Genomic DNA, 21,592 nt, shown 5'->3' with positions numbered 1-21,592 from the left:
GTTCTACAAAAAAATGGGTAAAAGATTCATGGAAAAAGAAACTACATGTGAATTTATTCAACACAACTTTGATTATAATAAAATTAAACCAGAGCTTATTATATTTAATTTTTTAACACAACTTTGATTAGATCTAAGTCAGAATTACATGAAAGATGAAAGTGTTTCCCCACTGTTTTCCCTCCAAAAAATCCAGTCTGATATTCATAAATTATGTCCTGGTTCTTCCATAAATGGGTAAAATCTTAAACACAACTTTGATTAAAATATAATTAAACCAGAGCTTGTCATATATAATTTTTAAACACAACTTTCATTAGAGCTAAGTCAGAATTATATGAAAGATGAAAGTGTTTCTTCACTGTTTTCCTTTTAAAAAATCCAGTCTGATATTCATAAAATTTGCCCTTGTTCTACCCTAAATGGTTACAACCATGATGTAAAAGAAACTTCCTGTAAAGTTTAGAAACAAACTTTCATTAGAATAAAATAAACCATAGCTTGGCATAAGTATATATCTATGTATACTGTAAACACAACTGTGATTATAACTAAACCAGAATTATATGAAATATGAAAATATTTTATAATGTTTTATTTCGATATAAGAAGCTCTGGTTTGTTTTTATTCGATTTTATATTGTTTATGCTCAGTTCTTACCTCGCAGCAGCGCTCTGTGCCAATTGTAAGATCCAGAAACTCGATCAACGATCGTCTCTGCGAGGTATGTACGTTCATTGATTGTTCTTTCTTCGATTGATTTCGTAGTTGCAGAATGCGAGTTTCTTGATTTGTTTCCAGTGCGGAAAAATGGCGTTTTGGTGGCTGTTTTTCGTGTTGGGTTGTTCTTACCTGCTGTGCCGCTTCCTGATCATGCTCATTCCGCCCAATGTGCCATCCATTGAAGTTGACGCTTCGGACGGTAAATTTGAAATCTGTTGTTCACTCTCATATGACTCTGTTCGAGTCTCTGTTGTCTGAATTGTGAGGATTTGGTGCAGTAATGGATGAGGGGAGCCAGGCGAAGGAGAATAGCTACATCTACGTATGTAACCGTGATTTCGTTACTTTGAGATCTTTCTAACTTGATTCTGCGGATTGTTTCGTTGTTGGTTTATTGTAATAGCTACATCTACATGTGAAACTGTGGCATCGTTACTTTGAGATCTTTCTATGTTGATTATACGAATGATCTCATTGTTTATTTCTAAGATTTCTGCTGAGCTTTCTTTCTTTTTAAATTATGGGTTGGTTTATTGTAATAACTACATCTACGTGTGAAACTGTGGTATCGTTACTTTGAGATCTCGTTGTTTATTTATCGTGAAATTCATGATTTTTTATTGAGGAATTCATGTAATGTATGATGATAGATTCCGAGGAAGGGTGGGGTTCCCCAGACTGATAAAGTCCGTTGTTATGAACCTGCGACAATGAAGTACCTGGGCCAATTTCCTTCGTTAACTCTTGAAGAGGTAAATTTACAGTTTCCCCCGTTCAGGCGCTTTAGTTTCTTGTCTATTTTCTAGATTAATATAAATGGTCATTATTTGATTGATTATCTGATTACTTTCTTCAAAAATATTGATGATCTGATTACATTTACTTTACTTTCTTCAAAACTATTGATGGTGTGTTCAAACCTAAATGCCTTTCAGGTTAAAGAACACGTGGAACAAGCAAGAAATGCTCAGAAGATTTGGGCAATGAGCGCCTTCAGGCAAAGGCGACAGTTCTTGCGAATACTTTTGAAGTATATTATTGAAAATCAAAGGCTTATATGTGAGTAAGTAGTCGTTCTCTCTCTTTGTTGTCTTCTATGTGGACGCAGGTCATTACATTTCCCTATTTCTGTTTCTTTATAATTGATGCAGATCCAGCCTAGTTTTTACTGTAATCAAAAGATACTCTCCTCTTATTATTTTTAGCTACAATTATTCTTATTTTTAGTTATAGAAGGCTCGGTGGAGGAGGTGAAAAACTTGTCCACCTTACTAGATCTATTTGCAGACTTCTCTGGCCTACAGATCAACCGGGCTAAATGAGCTTTTGTGGGTAGCAGCCTCTCTCAGGAGGAGGCGTCACGATGTGCAGAGGCACTTGGTACACCACTTGGAAGCATACCCATGAGATACTTGGGATTGCCACTGACCGCAAGAAGGATGACTAAGGTAGATTGGCAGCCGGTCGTAGAGAAGGTCGAGAGATGACTAGAAGGTTGGCAAGCCAGGGTGCTGTCTAGAGGAGGTTGACTAGTGCCAGTGAGGTCGGTCCTGTCATCAATTCCCATCTTCCACCTCTCGGTGTTCAAGATGCCAGTAGGAATCGGTCAGAGGATTGAAGACCTGATGTGTTGTTTCATGTGGAAAGTAGCTGTGATGTAGGACGTAGTGGTCGACGTCCTACGGCGGGCTCATGATCCGCTCGTCCTCCTCGGGGACGATCGTCTGGGATCGCACGTCCTGCTCTGGGAGTGTCCCGGAAAGGTCCTGCGCGGGGCCTCAATCCGTTGAAGCCGAGGGTGTCGCCATCAAGCTGAGCTTAACGAGGGTCGAGGACTAGCACTGGTGGCATGGGATATCGTCTGCAGACCTATTAAACAAGGAGGCCTGGGTGTTCTCAGCCCAAAACACGTGAACACAGCACTACTAACAAAGTGGGTGACACGGCCTATGCACCCTCGAGAAGACCTAGCCATCCAAATTATGGGCGACAGCTATGATCGGAGTCTAAACTGGGAGGAGAAAGCAACCCCAGGCAGAGGAATGTTGCCTTTCTGGCTGGGCCTTAGACAGAATTTTCCCCAAGTTAATGATTTTTTCACTGCCTGACTTGGCGATGGCTCCTTGTTTCGCTTCTGGAGAGACACATGGTCTTCGAACATCCCATTTGAAGTAGGCATTTCCTCGGCTCTATGTGTTGGCCAGATGCCCCAATGCCACAGTGGCAGAATGTTGGGACAACATACAGAATCCAACGGTAGACGGTGCTCTCTCAGATCAAAGGGTGGCAGACTTCTTAGGCATGCAACAAGCTTTCTCTCTGTGCCGGCCAAGACATGGTGACCAAGAGGAATGGACTTGGACAGACACTCCCTTTTCTGTTCGGAAGGCCTACACAATGCTATGCCAGGAAACAGAGGATCAATCAACAATCCAGGCATGTCGGGCCATCTGGCGCCTCAAGATTCCATTAAAGGTTAAGATCTTTGGTTGGCTCTTACTACGCAAGAGGCTGGTGACACACGTCTTCCGTCGGAGGATTGTATCCTAATACTTGTGCGACGTACACTCTATGCACAAATGGGGATGAAGACTGCAACCATTTATTCTTTGACTGCCCAATCGCCCGTTCGATCTGGGCTACCCAAGTGCACTTGGCGCTGAATGTGACGGTAGAGGAGGTTTTTTGGGAGTTCATAAGGCAAGGTGGCCCTGGGAGGCCGGAAATGGGTGGTCGAGCGTTGACAGTGCTCTGGGCAATATGGCCACACCGAAATGAGATGGTTTTTAGGGGGGGAAGGTATCCCAGGAAGGGCTAGCCCACGAGGTCGAGGGCCTCATGGCATGCTGGTTCGCTAGAGGGGTAATCTGTTAAGAGAGGGGTTGGCCAGGTGGTGAGGGGAGCTTTAACTATCTCTGCGTGTAACTCCGGGTGGTTACCGCTTTGTCGGGTGACCACCTTAAATCACTTTTCAAAAAAAAAAAACAATTATTCTTCATTTGATGAAAAATCATTCAAAATAATACTTCCACATCTTTGCATGTGCAAGTCGAAAATCGAGCTGAGTTCATCATGTAATGACCTAATGATAGAAAAACTATAATGAAATAGGAGGATCAATCTCATGAGAGAGGAAGCAGCGTAGGCAAGGTAGATCTGGGAAGATGGAGAGAAGATGTCGAATGGGGGTTGAGAGATGCATTGAATGAAAAGAGGAATTAAACTAATGTAACACTTTGCGTGTCTACTCTTTTACAGGTCTACAAACCCCTGCACAAATCTCAGTCTGTGTTTTATCTCTCTTCTTTTATCTCTATATCCCCTTTTTTATTGCTCGAAACCCTGTGAGGCTAAGGTTATACCCATTGGGGCTCTTTTATCTAACTGACTAATGGGCTCAAAAGGCCCATCATGTCCATATAAATATTTTTAACTCCTCTCGTAAGTTTTTAAGTAGTTTATCCGAATCGTGTTTGGTGAGCTTGGGACGGCTTCAAGGCAATAAACGACAAAAAAATCCAGAAAGAGAACAAAATTACAGAGCTCCCCCTTAGTTTCCATACCTAGCGTTATTTCTAATATTTTAAGCATAAAAACAGTCAAGGGTAGAGAACTCTATGTCGAGAACCACATCTTGGAGAAGATGAGGCAAGAAGATAGAAATTGAGAACAAAAATAGACCCCCTGCAGTCCACCTATTTAGGGCACATAGTATATAAATACAGTCTAATGGGCCGAAGCACGAGTAGCCCAATATGAAACTCCCAACGGCTAGCCTAACGGCTAGTTTCTTTAACAAAAACAATAATTTATCAGATTTACGATCATTGGAATACTTCCGTTGGTTTTTATCATAGGTAGCTCACAATTTTGTTCTGCAGAGTTTCCTCTAGAGATACAGGCAAGACAATGATTGACGCTTCTCTTGGAGAAATAATGACTACATGTGAAAAAATTACATGGCTCATTGCTGAGGGGGAGCGGTGGCTGAAGCCTGAATACAGGTATGATTAATTCTTATTTTGATACAGGTTTACATTATGTTGTCTCTTATCTTTCCTCTTTCCAATCGTTCCAAGGTTACAGTTTATAAATCTCATCTCTATTGATTTTTCATGGTCTAATTTTATTGTTTGAAATCCTTTATTACATCAATTATTTTGAATCTATCATCCTAATTTGGTCACGCAATTTTTGTTTATCTTAACATGGGAAACTGGCTATTATCTCAAGAAACTTTATTTTCAGCTGATATTCTTGAATAGCAAAAAGTGTTTGCCCTGTTCTTGTGTGGTGACACCCTATATTTGAACTAATGCAGTCTGTAACATCAGGTGTGTAGGTAGATCGATGCTGCACAAGAGAGCAAGGGTGGAGTTTCATCCGCTGGGCGTCATTGGGGCAATTGTATCGTGGAATTATCCATTCCACAACATCTTAAACCCCGTTTTAGCTGCTGTTTTCTCTGGGAACGGAGTCGTGATAAAGGTAAAGAAGTCCTCTTGTTGGTTAGGTGTTGACATATTTTCTTTTTGGCAGTAATTTCTTCTAATTTTTTTGAATTATATATTTTCCTTGTCTTTCCTCTTCTTAATGCGTTGTAATTTTTTGCCACATGTTTAGAACTACTGTCACTGTTGAAATCCATAGGAAAGAGGAATTAATAGAGAAGAAAACCAAACTCAATTAAGCTAGAGAGTTCCCTACTTTAAGAATGGGAAATTGAAATAATATTCCTACTTTGTATAGTTATTAACTGGGAATGTCTGTTAATGAGGTAAGAATAATGATGCACCAACTTCAAGGGGGCCACAACCCGATGAAGGGAGGAAGGTGAATTCGTGAGATTGTTCCTGGCGTCAACTCAAAGTGATGGGCCTGCAGCTAGAGTGGAGGGAGGCCAAGCAAGTCTAGACACGTTACCCCAGACTCTAGGCACTGCGACAAGGGAGTTGGTTACCAAAATAAGTGATATGATGGAAGGACGACAATCACGAACAAGCAGAATAGGCGAGGAAGGTCTCGTCTACAAATGTAAGAAGCTTAGCATCTGCCATGAAAAGAGGCTAGTGTTGTGGGTCAAAGCCTGTAAAAGTGGACATATGATGTTAGCAACGGAGGGCATGTCAAGGAACAACACCAAAACAGAATGAGTGATGAAGGAGTCAACAGAGACACGAGGGAAAAGTAAGAGATCATGAACAAGACAAACAGTGGGGAAGTAGAGACGACCACCAGTGTAAAGCTAGCGAAGAGGACCGTATTACTAATCCACGGACTAAAAGAATAGCGTCAACCCTGGGTGTAAGGTTGACACCAATTGAGACAGGGGCCAAAGATAGTTCATCATGAGATGCATTTCATGGAACGTTTGAGGCCTCCGAGATGAAGGTAGATGGAGGGTGGTGGGGGGCTACCTGCGAGAATGGGGGGCATCAGTGGTATGCTTACAAGAAACCATGTTGGAAACCTATGAACCAAGGGACTGGAATGTAGTGGGAAGAGACTTACATGAGGGTTTCCTAATGGTAGATGCGGTTGGGCGATCTGGAGTGGTGATAGCATGGAATGAAACATGGTTTTCAAAAGTGGCCACATGGAAGGGGTAACTTACTGTAGCAGCAAAGCTTAAGCGCTTGCAAGACAATTTCGAGCTGGTTGTAGCCTCGGTATATGGTCTTGTAAATGTCCAACAGCGAATTGAACTATGGAGGGCGCTCGCCGACCTTGCAAACACATTCCAAGGGTGCGCCATGTTGTGTGGTGGGAACTTGAATTGAATGTGACACTAGAAGCAAGAGATCGGCCAAATGAAGCTGGACGGAGAGACGCCGATTCGGAAGCCTTCTGGGCCTTCATTTTTGAGTCATCACTTGCAAGAAATGGGGCCCACAGACTGCATTTATACATGGCGAAGCATGTCGGGCCAAAACAGGATGTCGTGCTTAGACAGATTTTTATGCTCAGTTGAGCTCATGGAAAGATTCCCACTAGCAGACGTGCGGTCACTTCCGCGTCCGATTTCGGACCACAAATGAGTTGATCAAGAGGCCGACATACTTCAAGGTAGACAAATCATGGCTCCAAGAGGCTGGTTTCAAAAACGAGGTGACAGAAAAGTGGAAGTCACAGCCCCAACTCAGATCAATGACGGAAATGTTATTCGCAAAAATCCACGGTCTGCCACATTGTCCTGTGGAGTTCCGAAGGCATATACATATGCAAAGAAAGAAGACCAGAAACGAAGCTTTGAGCAGAATCAAGCAACTAGATGACTTAGAGGATACACGGTGCTTGGAAGCGAAGGAAACTCTCGATAGAAGGAAATGGAGAGGTGTGGCAGCCGTAGAAGATAAGAAACTAGAGACAGACTGGAGACAAAGGTCCAGACAGTTGTGGTTACATGCTGGAGATGGGAACACAAGATTTTTTCATCTCGTTGCAAATGGGACGCGCAGGTCCAACGATATTGAAAAACTAACAGTGGGAGGCCAAGTCCACAACAGGCCACAGGCAGTGGGTCGTGCAGTCGGGGATCATTTTCGCGAGCTCTAGAAGAAAGGTAGACACAACCGATGGATGTGGTGTTGAAAGGGAGCTCAAACTTTAGCACACGCACACCAAGCTGAGTTGATTTGGCCTTTTGTGGAAGAAGAAGTCAATGAGGCTATTTTAGGCCTTGACAGTGAAGGGGCACCAGGTCCAGACAGCCTGCCAGTTTTTTTTACAAAGAGCTCTGAGAGCTGGTGAAATCTGATGTGATGGTCACGCTAGACGAGTTTTGACAAAGGTCAGGTAGTATGGAAAAATTAAACAAGGCATATTTGGTCCTACTGCCAAAGAAGATTGGTGCGGAAAGAATTGAGGACTTTAGGCCAATCACCCTGTCCAACTCCATATACTTAATCGTTGCAAAGGTTTTGGTGAACAGGCTGAGAGAGGTGATCTGGGATCTTGTTGGACCCTCACAATCAGCATTCATACTAGGTCACTTACTGGTCGATAGCACAGTCGTAGCAAGAGAGATATTAACGGCATGGAAAAGGTATGGGACCAAAGGGTTCATGTGGAAGGTTGATTTTGCCAAGGCGTACGACACACTAGATTGGGGCTTTCTTTGGGCATCAATGAAATGGAGGCGCTTCCTTAGTGAATGGATCAGGTGGGTGAAAAGATGCATTACATCACTTTCCTTTTCAATGTTGTTGAACAGAAGGCAAGAAGGTGGCTGGATACAACCACAAAGGGGGATGAGACAAGGATGCCCTCTTGCACCTCTACTATTCGTGTTAGCTTGCACACATGGCCTCCTAAGGGGATATAAGACACCTCGTCTTCCAGAGGAGATAATGCTATTGCAGTAAGCGGACGACACCACCTTTTTTATAGAAGGTGGAGAGGAAGAAGCAAAAAATCTTTCCACAATACTCGACTTGTTTGCAGATTTCTCGGGTCTGCAAATCAATCGAGCCAAGTCAGCTTTCGTGAGCAGTGGGCTATCTCAGGAGGAGACGCAGTGCGCTGGGGCGCTAGGTACACCAATCGGCAGTCTTCCTATGCGATATTTGGGCTTGCCATTGACCAATGGGAGGTTGTCGAAAGGGGACTGGCAACCGGTGATAGAGAAAGTTAAAAGATGTCTGGAAGGTTGGGAAGCCAAGGTTTTGTATAGGGGGAGCCGGTTGGTTCTAATGAAGTCAGTACTGTCAGCAAACCCTTCTTCTATCTCTTCACTTTCAAAATGCAAGTTGGCATTAGTCAAAGATTTTAAATCCTGATGAAACAATTCTTCTGGAAAGGCGCAGAATCAGACCACAAACGACGTTTGGCACTAGTGACATGGGACACTGTCTGCAAACCCACCTGTCAAGGAGGGCTAGGAGTCTTGCACTTACCAAGTATGAACACGGCATTACTAACTAAATGGGTGACAAGGCTCATGCAACCCAGGGAGGACCTCGTCATCCAGATGTTGCGGGATAGCTACGGTCGAGGTTTGAGTTGGGAGGATAAAACAACCATAATCAGAGGGGCGTCACCCCTTTTGGCAAGGCCTTCGCCTAATTTTCTCCCAAGTTCATGAGTTTTACTCAGCCATGCAAGGAGACGACCCTATATTTCACTTCTGGGTAGACAAATGGGTACCATGCGACCCCCTTTGGTGGGATACATATCCGCGGTTATTTGCGCCCGCCCGAAATCCTTAGGCCACAGTGGGCAAATGTTGGGACAACATTCGGAACCCGGTAATTGACGGCGCTTTGTCAGACCAAAGAGTAGCTGAATTCATGGACATGCAGCAGGCCTTGCACCACATCCGACTATGTTTAGGAGCAAAGGACAGTTGGGTTTGGAATAATGCTCCCTTTTCAGTAAAAAAAGTTTATACAAGGATCCGCCAAGGGAATGAGGACCAAACGACCATATCGACATGCCAAGCTATATGGCACCTAAAAGCCCCCCTAAAGGTAAAGATCTTCGGGTGGCTACTGTACCGCAAGAGACTGGTGACTCGCACCTTCCTGAAACGGTTGTACTGTTAGGACTTTGCCGATTCACAGAGTCATAACTCCGTTATGGACAATCTTAAAATAGATCTGCTCATTCAAGAGTCCACGAATCCAAAGAAATGAACTGAGTCACTCAACAAATAGAGAATACCAGTTCAAGAGTAGAAGAATAGTAGGGATGAAAGGTAGATGTCAATGGCCGATCAGATCTCGACCACTGCTGGGGCACGCGATGACGACTGCCGAATCGGGAGATGCCGAGCTCGGGAGGATCTCCCCTGTGAACTTCAAGAATCCAGAAAATCGTCCCCCTTCCATCTGCTGCTCCCCTTTATTTATACCCTTCACTGCTTCCTCCTCCTAACTGATTTTCCCGCCTTATTTTCAAATTCTCCACACATGTGGGTTACTCCACTAGTGCTTCATCTTGGACCAGGGTCTTTCTCTTCTTGGATTGATAGGTCCTTAGAAGACGTCTATCATGTACCCAGAGATACCGACGATTTGTATCTTTTGCAAGCAAGGAGAAGATGATTGTGACCATCTGTTCTTTGCATGCCCTTTTGCACGATCAACTTGGGCTACTCAAACACATCTGGGAGTCAATACGACATGAGCTGAGGCCTTTTGGGAATCCATGCAAATAAATGGAAATTGACGAAAAGAGGAAAGGGGCCGCGCACTGACGGTGTTATGGGGAATATGGCTGCATCGAAACGATGGGGGTTTCAGGGGGAGGCAGGCCTTACTGGACGGACTCAACCATGAGGTCGACAACCTCCTTGTGGCATGGTTCCCGTGAGGGGGGAATAGAGAGAGGAGTGGTTAAGCATGTATCACACGGGCTCTATGGCCCATGTACTTCTCGGGTGGTTACCGACTCATCGGGTGACTGCCTTTTATTTGTTTCAAAAAAAATAATGGTTTGACTTTCAGGGTAGATTCTGTATTAAACATTTTTTGTTAGATGTGCCTTTTCACTTCAAATCAGCAAATTTATTCTTTCTTAAGCGACTATCCCTTTTTGTTTGTGAAGGTCTCAGAACATGCCTCTTGGTCGGGTTGTTTCTTCTTGCGCATCATTAGAGCTGCTCTTGCCGCTGTAGGGGCGCCAGAGAATTTAGTCCATGTGATAACGGGGTAACTATTCAATCTTATAACTTAATTCAAATGGATTCATTCACCTGTTTGATTTAGACTTTGATTCAATTATGTTTTTTTTAGATTTGCAGAAACTGGACAAGCTCTTGTCTCCTCAGTTGACAAAGTCATATTTGTTGGATCACCTGGTGTTGGTAGGATGGTGGGTCCCCTTTGGTCTCACGTGTGGCCACAAGCTTCTTAAACCCTTTTATGGATCTTCAATTAATTTTTTGGCATTTCCAAAATATCTACACGAGAAAAATAAAATTTAACTGGATCGCATGATGAACTGTTTGTATCTTGATCTTGCCTGATAGATTATTGATGTCTTTTACATTTATATTTTACCCATCGTTGTTCAAGGTTGAAAACAATAGCACTAATCAAATTATTTTGGGTGTTTAGGATCCACATAAATGAGTTAATTGGTTGGTTTGATTTATTTTCTCTGTTTATGACAGATAATGAAGGACGCTGCAGAGACTTTGGTTCCTGTTACACTTGAGCTTGGTGGAAAAGATGCATTCATTGTGTGTGAAGATGTTGACGTTTTGCATGTCAGTAGTGTCCAGTTTCTTTCCCATTTTCTTCGGTTATCTGAATGGTTTTTTTCTCTGGGAGGAAAAAAGACAAACTCTCATAATTATAGCGCAGGGTAAGTCAGAAAGTTATGGAAACCAAAAGTAGATTGATGGGAAAAAAGAGAAAGATAGATACAGAAGTGGTGGCAGAGTGAATGAGCCCCGAAGAGAGAACTCTAGAGGTAAGGGAACTTCACTGAGAAAGGGAAAATATATTGAGCAGGCCTAACAGATCTAATGGACCCACTGGGCCCATCTATCCTATCTCTGTCTTTCTGTCCTACCGTTCCATATGGGATCTCTATCGCATGTCTAATGTAGCCCTACATAGGGCTGGACTTTCTGAGTAATCGAGTATGTTCTCTTTATATCACTTCCTTCCTGCCTTCTAGGGTTTCCCTGTCATTACTCAACTCTAGCGCCCTGGGCTTCTCCCACTGCCCTACCATCATCCCCATGATCTCTCTCCATGTTAACCTTCCACTAGCTGGCTACAAGAGAAAAAAACCATTATCTGTCACTGTACAGGGTAGACTATCTCTCCTCGGAGAGATAGTCTACCCTGTACTAAGTCGTAGACTCCTCGCGTCACTGAGGACAAGGATGACAATGATGAACTTGACAATTTCATCATCGTCATTGTCCTTTGTCTGCAAATTATTGGCAGATGACAATGATGAACTTGTCATCATCGTCTCCTCACTCTCTGTTGTTACTCATTCGGATGGCAAGGATGATGACGAATTTTAATCGTTCTTGTCGTTCATCTATTGCAAGGATGATGATGACATTTTCTTCATCATTCTGACTGCAGATGACGATGACTTGTCATTTGTCTGTTCCAAGGATGATGATGACTCATCATCATTCTTGTCATTCGTCTATTGCAAGGATGATGATGACAGTTTCTTCATCATTCTTGCTACAGATGACAACAACTTATCATTCTTGTGTTGCAAGGATGATGATGATAGTTTCTTCATCATTCTGGCTGCGGATGACGACGACTTGTCATTCGTGTGTTGCAAAGATGATGAAGATAATGAGGATGAATTGTCATTGTCCCTCATAGAACTCATCATCACCAGAAAACCCAAGGCCCGATAGTAGACATGAATTCGTTTAAACATATTTTTTCAAATACCGAAATATGCTTGTATCACCCTCTGATAAAATATATGATTATGTACAGGTTGCTAATGTCGCTGTCAGGGCTGCTCTTCAGTCTAGTGGACAGAATTGTGCCGGTGCTGAGAGATTTTACGTTCACAAGGATATTCATTCTGACTTTCTCGCACATATTGTGAAGATTGTGAAAGCTGTCTCTGTTGTGAGTAAAAACCTGATTGAGCTAAAAGCGTTTTGAATTTGAGTCTGGGACACCTTGGATATGATTTTAAACTATTTATATTTTGAATTTTTCTCCATTTGAGTAATTGTATTCACTTTTTATCGTAGAGTTTCTGTATAGAGTTTATGTGAGAAGAAATTTGTGCTGTGAAATCCATTTGTTGCCATAAAAGTTATTTGTCAATTAATCCCATAAGTATCACCCCACCTAGTAATATTATAACTTAATATTTCTTCCCCCTTAATAATTTCAATTAGTGCATTCCAAACAATTCTCTTCACCTCAAACGATTAGGCATTGGTGATAATGATTCCGGTCTGTTTCTTTTTTTTTGAGAAAGAATTCTGTTTTGTTTCTGTCAATTTTACTAATGTATCCATCAATTTTACTAATGTCAATGATGGGGAAGATTGAGAATTCCATAACTTTAATAGCTTAATTTTTATCATTATTGTTGCTGTCAGCCAGTGAGCATCTAGAACCTTCTATACCATTATTTCTATTCAGAATCTTCTAGAAATGCCATTACAAGAAGTTATTCAAACCCAATACTTTTTTGTTTTTTCTGGAACCTTCTAGGCCCAATATTAATCGGCCCACTTGTAACTTTATAAATATGAGGCAACCATGAGTTAAGTGGTTTTATGTCTTCTTTCTCTTCGAACCCACCTCATGTGTAATCTAGATAAGCAAGAGTGCGGCCAAAGGGATCATGCGGACGTGTTGCTTGACCACGGGCATACATCGTACGAGAGCATCGAGAGCTGTGATGGGGATCTACATCAAGCATTACACAAAGATCTGGTTCATTTTTCACAAGGTGACAAGGTACAACATATGACAAGAAGCTTGTGCTAGCCTAGTCTCAGAGAAGCTAGTTTGCCAGTTGATGATTCACTGGCAGACGAAGAGAATCTAATTTCAGGGGATCTTATTGGCCCTAAAGGATTGCCAACGACTTGGACGCAAGTTACCAAGCCCGCGAAGGTCGAAACAGGAATCTAAGACAAAGTGCCAACACGGCTAAAGCTACTGATTCAACAAAGTCTTGAGTGATGATTCAGGTTTCTGGGGCAGAGCGGGAGATGGCGACTCAAGTTATGCTTCCTTCTGCTTTAGAAGTAGTGAAATTCCATGTCTTAACCCTAATGGATTGGAATCAGTATGTGGAATTAATATTGGAAAGCAAAGATTTGAGCAATCACCTTACAGAGATTGTTTATCCAAGTAGCCTGCAGTACAAAACTTGGAAAACAGAAGATGCAGTGTGCATGCCTGGTTGCTCGGCAGCATGTCAGACAATAGGTTTAGAAACTATTGGTACCTAAAGACTGCAAATCCAATCTGGGTCATCTTCATATGGGGACCATGTAGAAAAGTAATGTTTGGAGGATATATGAGCCAGAAGCTAAAGCAACCAGCCTAATGCAAGGACATCTGTAGGTTACAAAGCATGTTTATGAACTTCAAGTCCTTTGGAGAGAGATCAACGTCAATAGGCTGATCAAGGACCCAGAGTCTGAGGAATGGCAGACCACATTACAGGATCAAAAGTCCACATTGGAGGGGCTGAACAACAAATGTGAAAGCTTGGGGAGCCAGACTCTCAGAAAAGAACAAAATACCTGACCTAAGATGCCGTTCATCTTGTTGATGGAGGAGAAATGACTCCAACTGCTTCTGGGAGGAAGCAAAAAGGAAACTGGAGAAAGTATTGTGGCCATGGTGAGAACTCAGAAAAAATCATTACATGAGTGCGGAGTTGCTGGAGGGACATGTCAGAAGAAATAATCAGAAGACGTTTCTTATTTGAAATTTCACAGAGGGCGACAGCAACCCAAGTAAAATTTATATTTTGCATACTGCTGGAAAAGGAATCATACTTTAGATAAATGCTGGGCCTTGCATGGGTGTCCCTCAAGGACACCACAAGTTCATGTTGCAGACGTGTCAAGAGCTGAAGATGAAGATGGAGAAATGAAGGGAGGTGATAGCACCAAATTGGTATCCAATATTGACACCAAAATGCTCAAGGAAGGAGAGAAACTCAAAGCCATTTTCAGCTCCACATCTATGGCCTGTTCTGGTGGGTTTCATTCCAAACATATTTTGTCTTACTGGATTATTGACACCAGTGCTTCTGATCATATGACCCCTCATTTTTCTTTATTCTGCAAGTAAATCCCCTATAAAGGAGATAGACGAGTATTTACTGCAGGGGGGGTATTTAATCAGTTAATGGCATTGGAGAAGTTAGAATAAGTCAGGAATTATTAAACATGTGTTACATGTTCCTGACATAAGGCCGCAACTAATATAACCTCAGAAGTCTGTTAAAGATTGAAATTTGACATTTACTGTCTCCTGATGGGTGTTTTGTCAATGATAAGGCAAAGGACCAGAAGATTTCCCCTTTTAAGGAGAGGAATGGACTGGTCTATGTCAATGGCAAGGCTGATGCTGAGATGATGGTTGGATGCACTGTGCAGAATGATATCGGTGAATGACATGAGGTTATCAAGCTGATGCATTATCGTTTAGGACATCCATCATTTGAATTGTTGAACATAATGTTTCAAAGTGTTTGCATAAATTTGAATTTATCAGATCTTGGTTGTGATACATGTGAGTATCCTAAACATAAAGAGACATCATACCATGGGAGAAGAGAAAGGAATAAGCTGCCGTTTGCCCTAATTCACTGTTTTCTTTTTTTGAAAAATGATTTATGGCGGTCATCCGACAAAGCGGTAACCGTCTGCCCTAATTCACTGTGATGTGTGGGCCCATCTTCCATAATTGACAGGAGGAAATTGTTCATAATAATTGTTGATAGCTGCACACAATTGAATTAGGTATATCTTCTGAACGCCAAATATGATGCAACTGAGGTGATGGAAAATTTCTGTTATATGGTAAAAACCCAGTTTGAAGCCTCAATTGAAAAATTACGGTCCAACAATGCCAGAGATTGTTTCTACATAAATCATACAAAAATCATTCTGTTATTACGATACAATTTCTGTTATAAGCTCCCCTTCTACTTTAGGACAAAAGGTATGATACAAAGATCATCTTGTGCGTTTACTCAACGGAAAGCAAGATGCTCACTCATACACTGTGAGGTACCCACGCGTTTTTTGGGAAGCTATCTTGACAGGAGTATATCTGATTAACAGATTGTTGGCCAAAACACAGAATTATGAGAGTCCAGTACATTTAATGATAATGTTCTTCCTTCATATATAATAGAAAGATAGTCCTTGTCCAACGGTCCCTAGATACACATCATTTGTACATGTTCACAATCCAGAAGACAAACTGAGTCCAAGAGCTATCTAATGCAATTTTCTGGGTTATTCTCACATCTAGAAGTGGTACAGGTGCTATCATCCAGAGTCTAGGAAACTCTTCGTGTCTGCAGATATCGCTTTTCATGAGAATGAATGTTTCTTTAAGGTGCATCAATAATATGCTAAATTAATACATGCACAAGAACAGTTGCCCAGACTTTCAGAGACTGTGGCAGCATAAGAATTTGACATTTCTCTTATCTACCAACAATTTTCAAGACAGAACGTGGAGACTCCAGGATTTCCAGTACATGATGGTCAGCCTTAGCCAGTTGTCCAAGATGATGAAGCAGAAGTCAATATAGAAGAAGAAGATCACAATGTTCCTGTAAGCCCAGAAGAAGCTGAAGAAGATCTTAGGGGTGGATGGCCAATTTCTCTACGGAAAAAGAAGAGACAGTGTACTCAAGGCATTAAATATTAATTTTCTAATGCGGTTATGTGTTATCATCTGGCATCTGATTATCAGCCTTTTATGTCTGCACTCAATTCTGTGGTCACACCCAGTTCTTTTGGATGCCAAAGATGCGAATTGAAGAAAAGTGATGGATGCCGAAATGGATGCACTTATCAAGAATGGTACATGGGAGATTGCCGCTAACCCCCCTAGTAAATGTCCTGTGTGTTACAGATGTGTATTTACCGTGAAGTATAGAGTGGCACTCTGGAGCGATACAAAATCAGGTCGGTAGCCAAAGATGATATGCAATCGTACTGATTGACTATGGGGAAACCTTTGCACCTTAAACCAATATGGTGTAAAAAATGTTTTTCTCCATGGGGATTTAGATGAAGAAGTTTATATGCTGTTACCTCCTGGATATTAACAAAATGATTGTGGTCATGCCCAGTTATTATCAAAATGGCAACAAAAAGTCCCATTGAAGTTGAGGTTTTTTGGATGGCTGCTAGCACGAAGAAGACTATTGAGTTTTTCGCAAAAGGCTATACCCAGATACATCGTCGCAATGCATGCTATGCTTGAATGGTGAAGAAGACTGCAACCATCTTTAAATACTCTGCTCGCACAATTTGGGCCAGCCAGATACCCTCAAGGTTGAAGGTGACATCTGAAATGGCTTTCTGGGACTTGGTACATAATTGCAAGGGAAGAGGAAACATGGAAGGCAGCCGAGCACTAGCGGTTTTGTGGGCCATCTGGCTGCACAGAAACAAGTTTCTGTTCAGGGGAAGAACGGGTACTACAGATGGAGCTATACATAAAGTGGTAGGACTTAAGGCAGCATGGCTCCCTGGAGCAACGGGAGAAGGGAGATTCTAAATTATGTTTGAGATGAAGGTGAAGGGCCTGTTAGGTCCCAATGGGATTTTCACCGATTCGTCGGGTGTTCTTCCCTTGTTACATTTCAAAAAAAATGATAGTGGTCATTAAGTATGTAAATTGAAAAAAGTTTCCTTGGGGCTCAATCAGTCGACCAGGTTTGGTTTGGAATGTTCGCCTGCAGTCTGTGGGGCTTTTGTTGTAGACAAAGTAATGGGATAATATGCTGTGTCTAGAATATTCTGGTTCTGGAAAGATCACTTCTTTGTTGATCTATGTATAAATAGTTATAACTGGTGATGATGTGGAAGGGAATCACCTTGTAATTGCCAGGATATCTGAGGCATTTGAAATTTAGTGTCTTGGCAGACTTAGATATTTCTTAGGCATTGCAATGGCCTACTTAAAATTGGGAAGATTTCTCTCTCAACACAAGTATCTGCAAGCCATCACCTTGTGCCTATTGATCTGAATGTTAAACTGGAATTAAATGATGAAAAAGCACCTGTCAATAGGGAGCAGTACCGAAGTTTATTTGGGAAACTCATTTAGTTAAATCATTTGCCGCCAGACATAGCATGTGCAGTTGGACTTATGAGGCCATTCATGCATAGGCCACGAAAATCCCATCTTCAAGCTGCACATAAGGTACTGGCATTCCTTAAAAGAGCTGGTTGTCGGTGAAGAACTGTATTTCCTTCAAGTTTAGTAGAAAGTGAAGGACGGAAAACGGACCAGGCTGGTCATTCATGTATTTTTCACAGTCATATATATATATATTATTAATTTTGGTTTGATCACCGATTGCGGGTGATCTTCCTTCTTTTTCAAAACAAAAAAAGGAACTGCAGACCATGGAATCATCTTTGGTTGACATGGGGACACTGATATAGAAATGCACAGAGGCTCAGATTATGCTGGCTCTGGTGGGGATAGGAGATCTACAACAGGGTATTGTTCATTCTTTGGGGGCAATCTAGTTACCAGGTGCTAGCCAGGTCAATTGTAGATGCTGAGTTCAGATCATTAGCGAAGGGAATCTGTGAGACTTTGTGGATCAGGAACTTATTTGAGGAACTTGGAATGAAATAAGAGAAGCCCTCTATTACATTCTTTGAAACCAAATCAGCAATTAATTTTGTCCACAGTCATCTACAACATGACAGTCCAAGACATGTGGAAATTGATGGACATTTTATCCTGGAGAAGATTGATCACAGGAATGTTCAGTTAGAGTATGTGAAATCCTCAGATCAGGTGGCCGGCCGACTGACTAATGGTCTACCAAGCTCAACTTTTTGCGGCCTGCTGAGAAAGCAGGGAGTCTGAAGTATCTACTCACCAGCTTGGGGGGCAGGGTGTCCACCGGGGAGCATCTAGAACCTTCTACACCATTAGTTCTACCTAGAAACTGGTAGAACTGGCATTATAAGCAGTTATATATGCCTGTTAATTATTTGTTTATCTAAAACCTTCTTGGCCTGATATTAATTGACCCACCTTTAACCCTATAAATATGGGGTGACCATTATGAAAGTGATTTTTGGTCTTCGTTGTCTTCAACCCCACCTCGTGAGTAGTCTACACAAATAGGTGAGGCCAGAGGGATCGTGCTGACACTGAATTTCACTGTGGGTCAACAGGTGCTATTTGTTTCGAATTATAGCATGGTAAGCAGATGCTTTTACCATCAGTTTTTTTCATCACTAAATGATGTTTTGAATGTTGGTCTTTAAAGTCTCAGGTGTTCTCATGTTGATGTAGCCAAAAATTAGGTTCACGTATTGAATCTCTATGAAGTGAAAGTGTCATTCATTGTGATTATATGCTCTTGCTCGCCCTCTCACTCTCTCTCTATCTCTATCTCTCTTCCTCTCTCTCTTTCTCTCCTCACCCTCTCTTTCTCTTCCTCTCACTCTCCTCTCTTGCTCCATCGTTTTCTCACTCACTTCCCTCTCTTTTTCACTTCCTTCCCTCTCTCTCCACTCCCCACTATCTCTCTCTCCATCTCTCTTTCTCTCTATCTCTCTATCTCTTTATCTCTCTATCTCTATCGCTCTCTCTATCACTCCCCTCTCTCTCTCTCTACCCCATCCCTCTCTCTCACTTCCTCCCTCTCTATATATGGTTAACATGACCAATATACATCTAATTCAATTCCATCTTCCATCTAGGGCCCCCCACTATTAGGCAAGTATGATATGGGAGCAATATGCATGCAAGGACATGCAGACAAACTACAAGCGCTTGTAAATGATGCTTTAGAGAGAGGTGCTAAGATTGCCGTTAGAGGAAGCTTTGGTAATCTTGGGGAAGACGCCGTTGACCAATTCTTCCCACCTACAGTGCTCACAGAAGTCAACCACACCATGAGAATTATGCAAGAAGAGGTAAGTTCATCATCATAAACTTAGTCCAAACTCTTCATATTTCGTGTTATAATGAGCTATTTTTGCAGGCTTTTGGTCCGATCCTTCCAATCATGCAATTTAGCTCAGACGAAGAGGCTGTTAGACTAGCAAATGATTCAAACTTTGGACTTGGCTGTGCTGTCTTTTCTGGCAGCCAGCATCGTGCCAGAGAGATTGCCTCTCAGATACACTGTGGATTTGCTGCTGTCAATGACTTTGCATCCACTTACATGTGCCAGGTATGATATGTAATGGAACCATTGCACAAAACATGATTTGAAAAAAAATCATGTTTGCTTTCTGCATAAATCCTAAATTAGAGATTTATTTATGGGGAAACTTTTTTTCTGCACAGTCTCTGCCTTTTGGTGGAGTGAAACACAGCGGATTTGGGAGATTTGCCGGTGTAGAAGGGCTTCGAGCATGCTGCCTTGTGAAATCAGTGGTCGAGGATAGGTGGTGGCCATTTGTCAAGACTGTCATACCTCTGCCTTTGAGGGTAAGGCAATAACTCTTGTATTTTTTTTTCAGCAGTAAAAATTTATCTCTCCAGTTTTCTTCAATAATTTAGCATACCATTTCAAAACTTTTGTCAGAGTTCTTGCCTGTAGATATCTCCTCTTCTCTCGACCTCTCAGCTGCCATGCTGTTGGTTTAGGGTTTTGCCAGTGAAGACGATCCACTATCTCGACATTCTCTTGCATTAATACAGGTTACGCACTGATTGGGCCAGGCCCAGTTTGAGATGCTACGGTGGTCCCCTATTGGTGGAACCCCTTAAGGCATATTGACAATTACAGAAAGATGAGGATTCTAGGGAATTTGATGGTGGAAGACGGGGGCTTATTTAAAAAAATAAAAAAAACGTAAAATATATAATGAGCCGTCTGACAAGTTTTATGGATTCATTCGTCTTATTTCGTAGGAAAACCTTCCAATGACATACAACCTTTTTCAAAAACATTACTGCATTAATGATTTACTGTCCAGTTTTACTGATAATTTGTCTCATCATTTCAAAAATTTTATGGACTCCTTTGTCAAGTTTCCTAGCAACTTCATCCTGGTCATGCACTCTCTAAAATTTTCTTCATTATTTCTTTAAATTTGTATGGCGTTGTTAAAAAGTCTCTCGTGTTGTACTAATAATTTAACATTCCATTTCAAAAGTTTCATGGGTTCATTTTTCTTATTTCCTTGCAACTTAATCCTGGTGATCGTATTTCTCCATTGCTTAAATTTTTACAACGTTGACAATTAATCTCTCCAGTTTTCCAATTCAAAAGTTGACAATTATTTCTTCATTTTTTGACCCTCCAATTCAAAAGTTTCAATGGATTCATTTTTCTTAGTTCCTGGCAAATTCAACCAGGCGATTTCTTCATTCTTCCTTTAAAAAATTTATATCGTAGATTATTTTTTCTCCAGTTTCATGGATTCATTTTCACTGACTGAATAATTTGGAACTTCATTTGTTTCATGGATTCATTTGTCATATTTCCTTCTAATTCTTCCAGTTGCCTTACTTTCCTTGAAAATTTCTACATTATTTTTCTGATAAGCTTGCATCATAGTGCATTTTTTATAACTTTGCATTATGATCCTTCCCAGGAACTAAAATTGCTTTAAGTTTTCCATGTTCTCTCCTTTGCAGTACCCAGTTGCAGAAAATGCATTCCACTTCCAAGAGTTTTTGGTGGAAGCGCTTTATGGTTTAAACTTCTGGGACCGTCTCCAGGCTGTGGTCAACTTACTGAAGATCCTTACTGATCCCAAGAGGTTGCCAAGTGGGAGGAACATGGGAAGGGATCAATAGCGGGCTTATGAAATTGGTTGCTCTTATTCACCTCAACCATGGCGGGTATTATTCCTCGACGCCCGTTTTTGTATTTTGTATATACTTTCTGAATCATCAGAATTTCCTCTTTTGTTGGGTTTTCTATGCGAGACATTGATTAATTCGAGAAAATTATGAAGAAATCACCTGATTCTAATAAATAAAATTAGTTTATAAACCCATATGCAAAATTTAATCTTTTAGTCGAGTCCCTATCTTAGCAACATTGGTTTCCCATATTCTTCTTCTTTCTCTTCTTCCTAATTCCTCCTTGGGCCACAAGGCCTTCTTCTAGTTCTTTCCAATTGTTGGGTGGTGCTTCTGAATTCGGCATGTTTTAATAAAAAAATGGAACAAATTTTGGGTGGAAGCAATTTTGTACTAACTAAAGCATTCTTCT

At 41.5% G+C, this 21,592-nt stretch overlaps 1 protein-coding gene across 2 annotated transcripts; it reads left to right on the top strand.

The window, feature by feature from the left end:
• Positions 1–641: 641 nt before the first annotated feature.
• Positions 642–21,295, top strand: ALDH22A1 (aldehyde dehydrogenase 22A1). Of its 2 annotated transcripts, none has more exons than XM_078587081.1 (15): positions 642–725; positions 803–923; positions 1,003–1,046; positions 1,375–1,476; positions 1,660–1,787; positions 4,606–4,728; positions 5,059–5,212; positions 10,271–10,374; positions 10,459–10,537; positions 10,839–10,907; positions 12,151–12,288; positions 19,119–19,334; positions 19,403–19,594; positions 19,711–19,854; positions 21,010–21,295. In XM_078587081.1, the coding sequence occupies exons 2-15, from the start codon at positions 812–814 to the stop codon at positions 21,169–21,171; spliced, it is 1,767 nt and encodes a 588-aa protein (XP_078443207.1). In that variant the 5' UTR covers positions 642–725; positions 803–811; the 3' UTR covers positions 21,172–21,295. The 2 variants fall into 2 exon arrangements, with proteins under 2 accessions (XP_078443207.1, XP_078443199.1); XM_078587073.1 differs by having other exon boundaries at positions 10,839–10,934.
• The last annotated feature ends 297 nt before the right edge of the window (positions 21,296–21,592 follow it).

The sequence above is a fragment of the Wolffia australiana genome, chromosome 1, assembly GCF_029677425.1.
Source record: "Wolffia australiana isolate 7733 chromosome 1, ASM2967742v1".
In the NCBI taxonomy this organism is placed as follows: Eukaryota; Viridiplantae; Streptophyta; class Magnoliopsida; order Alismatales; family Araceae; genus Wolffia; species Wolffia australiana.
This window is presented reverse-complemented; position numbering and strand designations above follow the sequence as displayed.

Bases quoted from the DNA above. Each gene is read 5' to 3' on its own strand.
- ALDH22A1 (XM_078587073.1), top strand. From the start codon at position 812: ATGGCGTTTTGGTGGCTGTTTTTCGTGTTGGGTTGTTCTTACCTGCTG. The intron at 4,729-5,058 runs GTATGATTAATT...CTGTAACATCAG, and splicing joins TGGCTGAAGCCTGAATACAG to GTGTGTAGGTAGATCGATGC. The intron at 10,375-10,458 runs GTAACTATTCAA...TGTTTTTTTTAG, and splicing joins TTAGTCCATGTGATAACGGG to ATTTGCAGAAACTGGACAAG.